General features: G+C 34.7%; 3 protein-coding genes across 11 annotated transcripts in view; 2 read left to right on the forward strand and 1 right to left on the reverse strand.

Annotated features, from left to right (window-relative positions):
- Zn72D (Zinc-finger protein 72D) overlaps positions 1 to 6,729 on the reverse strand; it is an 8,603-nt gene extending 1,874 nt beyond the window's left edge. Inside the window, exons 1-9 of the mRNA XM_035874242.2 lie at positions 6,518 to 6,729; positions 6,066 to 6,229; positions 5,547 to 5,888; positions 4,551 to 5,117; positions 3,672 to 4,385; positions 3,223 to 3,556; positions 2,924 to 3,111; positions 1,590 to 1,738; positions 1 to 65 (exon numbers count right to left, since the gene is read on the reverse strand). The exon at positions 1 to 65 is cut by the window's left edge and continues 31 nt beyond it. Coding sequence (XP_035730135.1) covers positions 1 to 65; positions 1,590 to 1,738; positions 2,924 to 3,111; positions 3,223 to 3,556; positions 3,672 to 4,385; positions 4,551 to 5,117; positions 5,547 to 5,888; positions 6,066 to 6,229; positions 6,518 to 6,567 — 2,573 coding nt within the window. The 5' untranslated portion in view covers positions 6,568 to 6,729. The remainder of the gene's footprint in view (positions 66 to 1,589; positions 1,739 to 2,923; positions 3,112 to 3,222; positions 3,557 to 3,671; positions 4,386 to 4,550; positions 5,118 to 5,546; positions 5,889 to 6,065; positions 6,230 to 6,517) is intronic.
- A 1,058-nt stretch (positions 6,730 to 7,787) lies between these two features.
- betaggt-I (geranylgeranyl transferase type-1 subunit beta) lies at positions 7,788 to 9,565 on the forward strand. 2 transcript variants are annotated; one of them, XM_035874245.2, is made up of 3 exons: positions 7,788 to 8,633; positions 8,745 to 9,047; positions 9,223 to 9,565. In XM_035874245.2, the coding sequence occupies exons 1-3, from the start codon at positions 8,100 to 8,102 to the stop codon at positions 9,235 to 9,237; spliced, it is 852 nt and encodes a 283-aa protein (XP_035730138.1). In that variant the 5' UTR covers positions 7,788 to 8,099; the 3' UTR covers positions 9,238 to 9,565. The 2 variants fall into 2 exon arrangements, with proteins under 2 accessions (XP_035730138.1, XP_035730137.1); XM_035874244.2 differs by having other exon boundaries at positions 8,745 to 9,105; positions 9,223 to 9,563.
- Positions 9,566 to 10,062: 497 nt separating this feature from the next.
- The window catches only part of sigmar (Tumor necrosis factor alpha-induced protein 8-like protein sigmar), a 12,671-nt gene continuing 7,733 nt past the window's right edge, over positions 10,063 to 15,000 (forward strand). For 2 of the 8 annotated variants that reach the window (XM_035874249.2, XM_085655818.1), the window contains exons 1-2: positions 10,088 to 10,525; positions 10,931 to 11,048. The gene's annotated coding sequence lies outside the window, so the exon portion shown is untranslated. The other 6 variants (XM_035874246.2, XM_035874250.2, XM_085655822.1 and 3 more) reach the window with 5 other exon arrangements.

A 15,000-nucleotide genomic window follows, 5' to 3' on the forward strand; every position in this document is an offset into this window, starting at 1 on the left:
CGATTACAAAGATCGCGCATTATGCGAATGACCATTACGCAGCTCTGCAGTGAAGTTGCTCTAGCCTGTTGAATAGGATTAATAAATGAAAAAGGGTAATTAAGTATACGGCGTCAATATCACTGATTCTTCAGAGATAGAGAGAGATAGGAGTGACGATAAATAACCCTAAACTATCTTCTTATTTGCTTTGTGTGGGCTTTAGCTATCCTTCCAGCCTCGTGCCTATGACTCCTAAATATTAGCCCATATCAATATTACCGGGTGTTTATTAACAAATTTATTCCTGGATCATAAAATTGCCTAACATAATATGAAAAAAAAGTACAATGTAGGAAGTGAGAAATTTGCGTTTAAATTAATTGTATCATCTAAATATTCGAAATTAAATTAATATTATAAAAAAAACACCCGGTATAGTTATGACACCACTGTGTGTTTGTGCTTGTCTGTCTCTTTAATAATCAAAACTGCATAACAATATGTTCAACGCGTTTTTTTTCTTTTTTCTTTTCTTTTTTTCTTTTAAATATCGATCGAACAACAAAATACATACATATTTCTTTGCTTTTGCTTTTCTTTTTATTTTGTTTGTTTTATTTATTTTTTTTTTTTTTTTATTAATTTATTTACTTCTTATATAATATAAATTCAATTTCATTTTCTAAGACAGACCTAGAACAGACTCAGTCTAGGCTACAGCGCATTCAAATTGATCCAGAATAATGAACAAGCTTATCGCAAAAAGCAATACAAAGTATTATAAAGAAAATAAACAAAACTATCTCTTCTCATATGAGACGAATGGTACGTTGAAAAATGATGTATAAGATAGAGTTTCCTATTATTCTGGATATCGACGGATAAAAGCAAAGCAAATGTAAATGTTAATGACAAAGAACGTTAGACATTTACATGTTGCTTGGATTCCTTGCCCGAAATCATCCAATTTCACATTCGATTATAGAGTTCCCTTTAGAAAAAAATAAATGTAACATTAGAATCATATATATGTATTTACATATATATATATACATATATCGTGTTTCGACAAACGAACGATGCCACTGGTACATGTTGATCGTTTAACATTGTAGTCATTATGTATACTATATTTATTTGTCTCATCATTCTAATATAGATCGTACAATGTACATATATTAAATTAACAATTCAAAAAAAAAAGAAAAATAGTATCAGTGAACAAAGTCCATTTCCTGCCGGATAAATATAATTAAAATGATCGAATATGAATAATAGACGTTTCAGACGGAATCGCGTTAATAACGAGAAGATAATGATAAAAATAAAATTGTCACAAGGCTGGAAGTTCTAAGACTGCTCTTTTCCTTTTTGTGTTCCTTTTGTTTTGTTTCTTGTTCTCTTTTCTTTCTTTTTTTTTCTTTTATATATATATAAACATATATATATATATATATATAATTTTGTTTTGCGGACAGAGAGAGAGAGGACAACTTGCACGCGTCTCGCGTATTAGGAGAAAATAACAGAAAACAAATGTCGTGAGGGCCACAACAAAATGGCACCGACAATTCGAGATCTTGAACTGAGAGTTATTTGATTCAAACCTGAAACCACTTGGCATGCCTGAGTGCAGCTAAAGCCTCCAAACACTTAGCCTTGGGAAGTACATCTGGTGGATCTGGTTTCGTCACGGCGGGCGTCGCGGGCGTGGTTTGTGGTTGAGCAGCTCCCTGTTGCTGCTGTCCAGCATTATCTGAGATTCCAACAAAGAAAGCACAACACGCTTAGACAACACTTAGAGTGTTTGATCATGCCCAGAAGTTTGGGAATTCCCCTCTATTATTATGTCTAACTTAAGTACATTTTTCTTTTCGTCTTTCTTCTTTTCTTTTTTTTTTTTGCTATTTTGCTTTTTTTTTGCTATTTTATTTTTTGTCTTTTATCTTTTTTTTCTTTCTTTTCTTTTTGTTCTCTATTTGACGGGTTGCGTCATACAAAATGCCATCAAAACAAAAATAAGCCTGATCGAATGTAGTACCTTGCAACGGCACGTCACCCCAATCGCATACGTTCTTTTTCAGATTATTATAGATTATCTGTTATGGAAAAGAACGACCGATGATTCTATTTTTTTGGTAGTACCATCTCCTAGTATCACTCATTTACTAAAAGATAATACTACCGATAGAATGATCGGTTGGGATAGGAAGTAAACCGCACATTGCATTACATGCGTACAGCATTCGATGACAGAGAGGGTTTTTTCATGGTTAATGCATGATCAAAAAGTCCATAGTTTTAAGATTGCCTCAGCGTTGTTTCCTCATGTCAGAAGCGTGTCCACGTTCATTAAAACGTCCATAAATATATAATCTAGTCATATATACTGGAGACTCTAGCTCAACTATCGTCGGTCAAGTTTTGATATACTTGCTGGTACAAAATGTAACGAAATAAATCAAATTAACGTCTAATCGTATCAAGTTTACGCTCTCTCTTTTCCGTTTATGAATATTATTATTTCCTATTTAATTATCACGTATATTATATATGCATAATTCATCTACATTCACATTCATAAGTGTTATGTAGAAGTTAAAGCCATAACTCGGTCGTGGACACACTAAAACGCAGCTGTATTGAAATGGAAAATAAACTTTATATATTATTCTGTTATAAATGTATGTACACTGGCAACCGTTGAGTGTCCCTGGCTGCCCCTGCATCATCATCTCCTGGTGCTTAAGAAAATCACAAAAATTCCTTCCACAAGGCCATGAAAAGAACAAACGATATTTAGAAAAAGTCCATACGATTTTTATATGATTATCATGAAAAAAATTCTTTTCTTCATACTATAGAAATAATATTCGACATGTAAATATAACGTAGTTATCCTTTTCTTGGCCATAATAAAAATATAAAACGATGAAATCACCTGCTGTTGCCACTGTTTTAGGCGTTTCGCGCATGAGAGGACTGGTGAGCGTTACACTGACTGTTACTGATCCTCCAGAAACAGTAAGGGCAGCAGACTCTGGATGTTTACCGACGTTGTAAGTATCCTCTGGTGCAACGATTTTTAATTGAGCCGGTAAAATTTCTGCAACCTTGTTCAATAATGTCCTGAAGGAACAAAAGACAAATGAATCGATGTTATTAATTAATTTATTAATTGACTAATCGAATCATCGAATTAGTCGATTTGTTTTACAATTTTCTCCCTTTCGCGCGTACCTTGTTGGTTTTTCAGCGCACAACACAACAAGACATACGTGATTGTCACCAGACAACAACAGTCCTTTAGCTAGATTCCCAACACGCATAACACCTCGTAATATTCTCGAATCTTCTTTCTCCTTTTGGAATGAGAAAAGATTACCATCACTACCATCCTCCTTTTGTGGCTGTGTCGTCGTCGTTGTCGTCGTCGTCGTCGTCGTCGTAGTTGTCTTCTTCTTATCACCGTCTTCTTTCTTTATAGTGTCTGGAGAAATTACTTGTGTATTAGCAGGCGTCGGAGTCGTAGGAGCGGCTGTCGTAGTAGTAACCGGAGTAGTTGTTTTTTTACCTGTGAATTTTATCGTCAATGTCCATTGGTACACACGCCATGAAATTTCCATAAGAAATTTGTAAACGATAAAGTAATCACGAATTTGAATCGAAAGAGTTTAATAAACACTCACCAGCTTCCGCTAACGCATCCGAGACAAACTTCAAAGCCTTCTCCGTGTGGGAAACAATTTTTTGAACTGCCAGCAGTTCTTGTTCCTTAGGATATATAGTTGTATGATGAGCTAATACATGTTTATCGTCGGATGAATCTGGTCGTCTCTGAGGTCCAGGAAACATCATTAATGGTGGTGGGCCAGGAAATGGTCTTGAAATTGGAGGAGCACCTGGTCCACGTCCATAGCGTCTATACCATTCATAATATTCACATTCTTCTTCGTATCGACGACGTTCTTCCCAATACATCATTTCTTCGTCCATCATTGGTCCCATCGGACCTAACTGATTAATTTCTTCCCTACGTCGTAAATACTCATCTCGCATCTGTTGTCGTCTTAGTTTTTCCTCTAACATTTTTCTTTGCTTTAAACTCGGTTTCATATCTACGACAAGGTCTGGATTAACCTTCTTCTTATAAGCAAATCGATGGCGCCTTCCCTTCATGTGCATATCTTTGGCATTAGGATCGTTAAAGCGACATTCGCAAAGTTTGCAGTTAAAGCTTATTATTTTTCCATCTTCAGACTTATTCTCTTCGATATATTCTTGACCAACTGGTTGAATATCTTTTTCATCTACGGCTGCTTCTTCAACAGTTTCTTCGGCAACTGCTTCTTCCGTTTTTATTTCAGTCGTTTGATTTTGATTAACAGTACCTAAATTCCCAGCTGTAACGAGAAATTAGAATTAAAACTTTTTTACACGTGTCTAATACAAATTTCTTCTTTTCTAATAAACATCAGAATGAAATATTCCTCTTTTAAAAAGTTGATCTAAAACAATTAAATTAATAAATAAATAAACGAGTAATATAGGATTTGGAAGAAACTTACAAGCAACAAAATTAATTTTAGGAGTTGCAGTCACCGTGGGCTTCTTAGTTCCTGTAGTTTTTGCTGCTGCTGCAGGTTTTGGATTCAAAACAGTAGGATCGGCACTTGGGATTGGTTTTCCAAGTTTTGTATGTAATTTCACTACCTTCTGATGTTTGGCACCTCTGATGTGGGCCGCATACGCATCATTGCCCGTACAGGTAACATCGCACAGTTCGCAACGTAAACTATTTCCTGCTCCACGTGCTGGAGGCTGTTGTGGTACTTTTAAAGAAGCTTCCTTCTTCTTGTGCTTTTGTCCTTCCAAATGTTCTCGATAGGTTTGAGGTCCAGCACAGCTGATCTTACAGACATCGCAATAATGAAGTTGTTGAGGCTTGGGAGGCTGCTTTGGCCGCATTGCCTTCATCCCTCCCCCTCCAGTTCCGAATCCCTTCCGTCCGTAGCCCTGCCAACCTCCAGTCTTCTGGTTAGTCGAATTGCTGTTTGCACTCTGTTGGGCTACATACATAGTCGCAGCGCTATAAAGCGCTGCGTCGTAGCCGGAATACGTTGTACTCGCCGTTTCTAAGGGAAATGAAATTGAAACCTCAAACTATGGAGGAGTCAACCTTCGTATTTACGGCAGGACTGTATTTCTTTTTTTTTTTTTTCCTTTTCTGATATAATTTAAAACCATCGAACCATTTCTTAAAGCATTATTTACATGTCAACACATTCATGCGCATAAAAATAAAAGTACCAAACGTTATTAGATTCTCGAATGTTCGAAGAATCTAACAAAGATTTGTAAACTATTTCAATGCTATATCATTTTAATTTCACGAGGATCAATTTCATATATATTATTAGTATTATAGCCTATTTCACAGTTAGTAAACAGTCGTCATAGGACTTGAAAATTTGGCGACAGAATTATTACAAGAGTAGAAGAAAAAAAAAAAAGATATATATATATATATATATATGGGACGAGGTAAACAAAAGAAAACTTACTATTTGTCGCTGTCGATGGTGTAGCCGCTGGAGTAGCTGGAGCTGTATATCCTGAAGAATATGTAGCGCTTTGTGTAGGATTAGATTGCTGATAAGCTGTGCTCGATGCTTGATAGGTTTTAGCTTGCCCTGTGGTAGTAGCTTGTCTGGCAGTGCCTGTATAGGCACTAGTTGTACTGTATGCAGGCTTTGCAGCTTGATAATGTGTCTCTGTAGTCGTATAAGTAGCAGCTGCAGCAGCAGGTTGTTGATAATAAGTTTTAGTGGCGTCGTAAGTAGCTGCAGGAGCAGCTCTACCGTAACCGTAATCGTATGTCTGAGCTACAGTTCCAGGATTTGCAGCTAGTAAGTAAAACAAAAATGATCAGAGAAACAAATTAAACGGGGGAACTGATCGTTCGTTCGTTCTTTCTTTCTTTCTTTCTTTCATCAGGACGAGAGAGGTCATAGACAATTGATATCAAAAGATATATTTGTAAATTGGATATTCATAGTTGATAAATCAAAATAAAAACTTACCCGCGTAAGTAGTGCCTGTAGCTGCTGCAGCTGCAGCTGCTTGATAAGTTTCGTAGCCTGTAGCCGCCGCAGCAGCCGGGCGTTGAGTATACGTAGCGGCGGTTGCCGCTGGCGTTACTGCGTATCCCGCTTGGCCGGTTTGATAAGCGGCAGCGCTAGTTGCCCTGTTTATCAAAAAAAGATTAAGGAAACATTATAACCAAATAAACATAAGTTGCGAAAAGAATTACGAGCAAAACGAAAAAAGACCTCTATCACAGTCGTGCCCGGGAAAGACGCTCGATGGACGCTCTTAGTCTCAGCTAAGAAATGGCGGCCAAAGCCGGCTGTGCTCTCGCGTGCACCGAAATTAATAAACGTTTATTATTCCCGCCAATGTCGTTACCGCCGCGATTTTTGATTAAACTTAACGCTAGCTACTTAATAATTATGGTAGGCAATCGAATTCGTACCCATATTGCGTTCCGCCGTGAGTAAACCCAAAATAATTGTTCTGAGCCATCCTTCCTCGCAGAGTATCCCGGAAAGAAGGACAATGGAGGAAGTTGTAGGGCGTGCCACGAACTCGATAGAATGGCGGCGCTACCGCGGCTCCGATTGGTTATTCCGTTGGAGCCGGGCGTAATGTAAGTGAGAACACCGCGCCCTCAGTGGCCGTTCTCTCGATAACCCTGCGCCGTCCTTCGACGTACTACCTCCGCGCAAATCAACGTGCTAGCGTACTAACCGAACGACTAACGCGAGAAAGTATTCGCGATACGGCCAGTTATATGCAGTTAATCGAAAAATAACTTACTGCTTGTCTCTCGCTAGATCCGCTCGTTAATGTAGTATGTAGTTTGAGAAATTATCGCGTCTGGTTCTTGTTGCGGCGAGCGTCCGGCGTGCGTTACGAAGGGATAGTTTGCCGGCGACGCGTGCGTTCAATGAGGGCTCTTCAACGCCCTCTATCAACTTTCTTTCTTTCTTTCATCTTCTTCTTCGTCTTCTTCTGCTTCTTCTTCTGCTTCTTCTTCTGCTTCTTCTTCGAAACGAAGCGCTATCTAGTTCTTAACATTACAATCTTTGGAATTTATCCAACTATTTTTATATACATACCTTTCCTTTAATATGCGCAATCGATCAGTTCTATGTATTATCACAAGAATAATCTTCTATTTATAAAACTCGAACATACTTTGAATTTCCCTGCGAATTTCTGCGACCGATGACCGTGTATTTTTCTTCTTCTTTTTTTTTTATGTTAAATGCTTCAAATTATTCATCCTATCTTATCTACTAACAAATACGTATATATATATATATATATATATGTGTGTGTGCCGAAACTTTTTTCTGTCCCTTTTTAGAAATGTACATATGTATGTAGAAGAATATACTGATAAAATCTTCATTTAAATTGATCTAGTTAATACATTGTTTTAATTATTTCGTTTCTTCGTTTAATTTAAATATTAATGTTATGAATTGTTAATGATATTTGAAAGTTGAGTATGCATCAGAATAATCTCCAATGAGAATCCATATTTTTTCTGACCAATGACGAAAGCGAATTTAAAAGATCTAACCAATCGGAATATTGTCCAATGGAAAGAATTTTATAATGGCATATATGCGCAAGGACCAATCATGATATTCTATTTGAAGCTATTCTAAGTTCAAATTTATTATGGCTGTATCTTCATGTTAGGTATATTTAAAAAGCACCCTAATGTTAGCATGCTGTCATGAGTAGTTCAATGAATGGTAATGCGTTGTATCTGATGATTGACGTTCTTTAATTAAGCGAAGTATTTTTAATAAATTTATTTCTACTATTAAAACATGTGATTGAGTATAAAGATGTCGGAAATATATAAATTGAAAAAATTTAAGAACTGCTGACAAGCAAAATATGAGAGAAACTAAATGTTGATTAATAAAATTATGTACATACGTCCGCACAACGAGTTCAAAAGATACATTTTTTTGATATATCAAATTTAATTGATATGATTTTTGTCTGATGTATTAGAAAGATAATTAAAAAAAATCATGTCACCTGAATTAGCAAAGAAGAAGCATACTAAATATTTCCAAAGATTATTACAAATTATGCCAAGTAGATTGGCAGAATTAGATTCTAGCAGATCGGTCATAGCATTTTTTGCTATATCTGGATTAGACGTATTAAATTCTTTGGATGAAATTGGAGATGATATGAAAGCAGATGTTGTGGATTGGATTTATAGACTTCAAATTGCAGGAGCCGGACCACGATCTGGGTTTCAAGCATCTACAACAATACCAAAAGAGGCCTCAAAGTATCAATGTGGTCATTTAGCGACAACATATACAGGATTAGTTACTCTTGTAATTCTTGGGGATAATTTAGATAGAGTGGATAAAAAATCTGTTATCGAGGGAGTACGTGCCTGTCAAAACCCCGATGGATCCTTTAAAGCCATTGTAATGGGATATGAGAGTGATATGAGATTTCTTTATTGTGCTTGTTGCGTTTCTGCAATTTTAGATGATTGGTCGGGTGTAAATAAAGCAAGTGCCATCGATTATATTTTAAGAAGCATTGTAAGTTAATATTTATCTACTTATTTAATTGTAACATTGATCAAGATTATTATTTTTTATGCTTCTATTGTAATAAAGATATATATATATATATATATATATATATTGTAGTCATATGATGGAGCAATTGGCCAAGGTCCTGGATTAGAGTCTCATGGAGGATCTACATTTTGTGCGATAGCTAGTTTATTTCTTATGAATGAGCTCCATAATGTATTGACCGAGGAACATTTAAATAGACTAAGGCGATGGTGCCTAATGAGACAAGATGGTGGTTTTCATGGAAGACCCGGTAAACCATCAGACACTTGCTATAGTTTCTGGATTGGTGCAACATTACAACTTCTTAATGTTGGATCATTGTCAGATCCTGATGCAAATAAAGCATTCCTATTAGAAACGCAAGATACATTAGTAGGTGGATTTGCAAAATTTTATAATTGTACTTCAGATCCTTTACATACATATCTAGGTATGTTATGTATTCATTATCAGAAAATAAAAAGAATAATGAAAACATATAACAATACTGAGATACTTATATTAGCTATGTATATATATATATATATATTATTAATTTTGTTCATAGGATTATGTGGTTTGAGCCTATTGGGAGAGCCTGGTCTCAGTTCAATAAATGCAGCTCTAAATATTTCTGAACGAGCTTATAGACATTTAAAAGAAATTCATGAAACATGGCGACTACAGTGATGATAATGTAAATGAAAGAACTATTCGTAACCATATCAAGCGCACAGATAAAAGTATATCGAATGGTATATTTACATTTGAATATTGAAATATATAATGTCTGCTGTGTTATGTACGCTGAAAAAAACATTATTCTAAAAATAGTCAATTACTGTCTAATACCAATTAGAACATTATACTTTATTAATATTTCATTTGAAATAATGACAAAAATTAAAATTCTTAAGTACAATATTAATAAATATAAAAGATGATTTAGAAAATTGATATAAAAAAAAAAATATATATATATATCACACATGAATTTCACTAAAGTACAATATAAATCATGTAAAATAGATTATTTCCTTTTTTTTTTTTTTTTTTTTTTTTACATAACCATTAAATTGTAAACTTTTCGATAATAGTCTTCAATGATCCTAAAGACATTTTACATTAGAAAATTTTACACGTTCTCGATCACTTTATTTTCCATTGTTTTGAAACAATCGATTTACAAATCGATAAGATTATCGAAATACAGTATCGAATGGACCAATCAGCGATAAGAATCACTTAGATAATCTTCGATCGATAATGACGTCAGCGGCAAAAATTTCTAGTCCTGCCATCTACTGTGGCGCGATACGAAATACTTATTGTAATCGAAGATAGCCGAGAATATCCGAAGTAATAGAATATCATCGTTCCTGTATCCCTACCAGATCGCACGGCGACAGTTCCCCATGGTAACGAGGGTAGGTTCGCGAAGCACAACAGACGACGTTCGTTCGCGCGAGTGGTGCGATCTGCTCGTGTCCTAGGACGGTCGGTCGATCGGACACGCGTTTTCTCTACTCTACCTGTCGAAAGTTAGTGGCCTCGTCGTTCTTCGCGCCACGTTCGCGATCCTTAATCGTGGGATATTTGATATACGATCTCCGAAATACAATAAAAAGGAAGTTGAATATAAAATAGGAAAAAAGAGGAAGAAAGATAGAAAGAGAGAGAGACAGAAAGAGAGAGAGAGAGAAAGAGAGTGAAAGAGAAAAAGAGAGAGAGAGAAAGAGAGAGAGAGAAAGAGAAAGAGAGAGAGACGTTATTAAGCGGATTTTTTTCCCAACGGGACGTTGCGTCTCGAGAGGAATCTTTTAACCGTCATCGGTGTTGGGTCGCGACCGCGACCCAAAACATCATCAGAGGTTAGTGCGCGCGATAGATTTAAATTGACTCGGCGAAAGTTTAATTTTTCAATGAATTTTTTTTTAAACCTCCCATCGTATTTAATTCATTAGAGATCGTCTTTAAACGATCCTAATATCAAAAGCATTGGATACGCATAGAGACGCGTTGTATTACGCTCAACGAACGAACACTACTACGAGACCATTCAAATCGCAACGTTCACTTTTTTTTTTGTATTTTTTTTTTATTATTTCGTCGATTCACCGTTGACTCATCTCATTATCCATCGGTTATTGTTACGTCTTGGGAAGTCATAGTCACAGTTTTTCCCTTTTCATTCTTATAAATATCCAACTTTCCCGCAGTAATTCTAAACTACAGAATCACCACGCATTCATTGTTCGATCAGTAAACTTGTTTAGAATCTTGATCGTGTGCGCACGAGTAAAACTAACGAGTACAACTCCCGAAGCTACTACTACTACTTTTTATGAGAGGAGAACAACTTTGGTATTCATAACGGTTCCATTACTCATATTCGTAAGTAGAAAACTTTATCACGATTAAAATCAAAGTAGTAGTTGAGAATTCAAATGATTAATATTTCTACAAATCCACGGTTGTAAGGTATAATTTGATTTAGTTAAAAAAAAAAAAAAAAAAAAAAAAAGAAAAAAAAACAAAAAAGAAAAGAAAAAAAACCGCCAACGTACATACAATAAGCAACGTTGATTCCGCTAATTAACCTAAAATTACATTCTTATCTCTATTTTTCTATTCCGTCGAATATAACTCGCTGAAGGACTTGCACATATGTATGTATGTACGTATATATGTATATCTAATTAACAACGATTAGCATTAAATTCTCATTGACCTCGATCTCAATCAAATATTATTACTTTAATAAAAATTAAAAGTAGAAAATAGAAAAAGAAAATGGAAAGAAAGAAGCTTTCGAGTGAAAATTGATTGTAGATCTGTAGATCATTTAAAATAATAAAATAATAATAATAATAATAATAATAATAATAATAATAATAATAATTAAAAAAAAAGAAAAAGAAAAATGAGAGAAAAGGATATCGTGTAGAGATAAGAATTGCGTGCGAATAAAAAAAAGAAAAAAAAAATAAAAGAAAAAAAATGAAAAAATGAAAAAGAGAGAAAGAGAGAGAGGGAGACTTGTTCGTCGAAACTGTGTTCGTTTTTTCTTTTTTTTTGTCTTTGCGATGAAAAAAAGAAAAGGGAAAAATACAAGGGGAAAGAAAAGAAGAGAGAGAAAAAAAAAAGAAAATAGGAACAAGCCAGCTTCGGAATAGATCGATTGCACGTGGCAAATAACGTGCAGCAGCAGTTCTCGTCATCGTAAGGTCGTAGTAACGTTTTGCGAGACTAGGAAATATCCCGTCTGTGACATAGAAAAATAGCTTTACGCGGTGAGCCCGGAATGTATGAGCGCTTAATTATCTATTTAGTCAGTGACACAGAGAGACGACGCGCATGTCGTATGGGAGCAATTTAACGGGGCCGAGTAATATTATATATATATATGTATATATATATGTGCGTGCATGTTACGTATACCGACAAATAGTTTTTATCGCTACGTAGATTCTCTAATGTCGAAAATAAAACGTATTACAAATTAGAATATTTCGTAATAATTTCGTCGAATAATATGAAATTTTTTTTATCCGATCCATATCCCAAAAGAAATACAATTGCTTCCATTTTTCAAATAATTAATTTTCCCGCCAGAATCTAATACATACATAAATTTATTTATATAGTTATTTATATAATTATTATTATACATTCTTACGGTTATTGTTTATTTAAATGTTATTATAGTTATTTAATAATTATATATATACATATATATATATACACGCATATACACAATATGTACAACAAAATGTCGTACAACGGAAACATAATACATTCGCCCTTATGAATCAACGATTGAAATAGGAAACAAGATTTAGTCTTTCTAATTTTATTTGAATGATCTATGAGGATAATCTTTATTCAAAGAGAGAAAGAGAGAGAGAGAGAGAGAAGAGTAAAACTCGTTAATGTAAAATATCGTCGTTTAAATAAAACCAGTAAACGAGTGCAATGAATGAGCCTGTTGTGTGACGTGTGCGCTCTACGCATGCAATTACGATGGTAAAACGAAAAAAAAAAAAAGAAAACGAAGAAAAGAAAGACAAGAAAAAAGAAGGAAGGAAGGAAAGAATGAAAGAAAGAGATAGATAGATAGATAGATAAAGAAAGAAGATGCAAAAAAAAAAAGAAAGGAAGAAAAAAAAGAAATAAAAAAGAGCGTTCCAGTTTTTTCATCCGTTCTTACTCTCGCTCCGCGTTTCTGTTGCATATGCGCGCATGCGCGTTACAAAGTAACTACGGCTTCGTAACAACATTGACCACGCAAGCGTTCTCTCTCTCTCTCTCTCTCTCTCTCTTTCACACACACACACACACACATTCGCTTTTCTCTTCCTTTTCTATCTCTTTCTCTCTTTCTCTTACAAAATTTCCTTCGTTTTGCATATTGCGAAACATTGTTACCGAGTCATATATCCTTCGTCTATTTATAAAAAATTAAAGATCATTAAATTTGAAATGATAAATGTCATCATAGAAAGAAAGAAAGAAACAAAAAAATGAATTCATTACAATTCGAATGTTTTTGTTATTACGACGAAAAAGATCTAGTGATCACAAATGCGCGTAAACAAAAAAGAAAAAAAAATATATATATATATATATATTAAACGAATGTTTAACATTTAGTACACGTTTAATTTATTGAATTAATATCGATATTACTTATGTAGGTTATGTACATAAATTAATACACGTTAGTGTTACATACATTAATTCGTTCGATATTAATTTTCAAATGATTTTGTAAAATGTACATACGAATTAGTATACTCATAACATATATGGGTGTACAGACACACACACACACACACACACACACACGATAAATATATCGGGTAAAGATTCGCCCTAATTACCGTGGTACCTCTTTTATTTTTTCTTTCCCTCCCTTATAGGTGTGAGCGCGCGCTTGTATGCGCATGCGCGTCAAATTTAATTCACGAATGCTTTCCAGAGATGAAACACGGTGTTGCTTTCGTATTCGTATACGTATACACACATACATACGTATAAATGTATATGAAAGATACGAAAATACATCCCTCTCTTTCTCTTGTTCTCTTTCCTTCACACTTTCTCTCTCTCTCTCTCTCTCTCTCTCTCTCTCTCTCTCTCTCTCTCTATCTATCTATCTATCTATCTCTTTTTATCTCTTTCTTCTAAGGGTTTCGAAGTTACAACATCGGTATGCGCGTTGTGCTCGTGAAAGCGAGATCTACGAACACGTGTCTCTCTCTCTCTCTCTCTCTCTCTCTCTCTCTCTTTTTTTCCCTCTTTCTCTCTCTTTTTCTTTTTCCCTTTTTCTCTTTCTCTCTCAGTCTTTTTCGAGAACGAGCTATAAACCCTCGTGTTCTTAAAACTGCCACCGTATACGCGAAATATACCTTTATCCAAGGGGACGAACGACGTCTCGAAAGTCGTATTTAAGGGAACATCGAGTGACCCTTTTGTGGACGTTAATAATCTCGCGTATACCACGTGTTTAGAGTTCCTTTTTTCTTTTGGGATTTAAAAAAATGTATATGTATGCGTGTATGTGTACGTTTTTCTTTAATATATATATATATAGTACTATAGTATATTAGCATAACATAGTACATAGTACTACAGCATATGATAATACTATATAGTATTATATTATAAATTATTAATACAATATAATACATTTATCTATATATACTATTAGAGTATGATATAACATAATACATATACATATAAATATATATATATATATATATATATATATATATATATAATAAATGTATTACCTATACGTGAACGCAGTTACATAAACGATCATAAAGTATATAGACGAAGTTTTGGCGATAAGGCAGGTGGTAGGCATCCTCGAGAAAGATGCTCGTTTTAACAAGGAGGGGTTACTGCCAGTTGCACAGCTGTCGATGAGTAACAGCTGCATCTTGGGGAGAGTGAAAAAGAAAAACTATCAAGGGCGGCCAAGAAAAAGCGAACTTGGGGAGGGTTGTTTGCTTGTTTCCTTACTGGCTCGCTCATAGTCTATCCAATGAAATCCTCAAGATGTTTCAAATTGCTCCCTGCAATTGATCGTATATATGTACATACGTATGTATATATATATATATATATATATATATGTATGTATGTATATACATACGTAAGACGTTGACTCAAAGTAAAACTTCAAATGCAATTATATCCTCTCGTAAAGCATGTATTATTTCATCACATAAATCTTAGTTTACTTTAGTTATACGTTGTCTTCTCAAAATAAATAGCTCTTCGTATTATTATCTTCACTCGAGACGGCAAAAAATCTCTTCCGACTCAAATCCAGAAA

The sequence above is a fragment of the Vespa mandarinia genome, chromosome 3, assembly GCF_050613455.1.
Source record: "Vespa mandarinia isolate Hongniang chromosome 3, ASM5061345v1, whole genome shotgun sequence".
Lineage (NCBI taxonomy): Eukaryota > Metazoa > Arthropoda > Insecta > Hymenoptera > Vespidae > Vespa > Vespa mandarinia.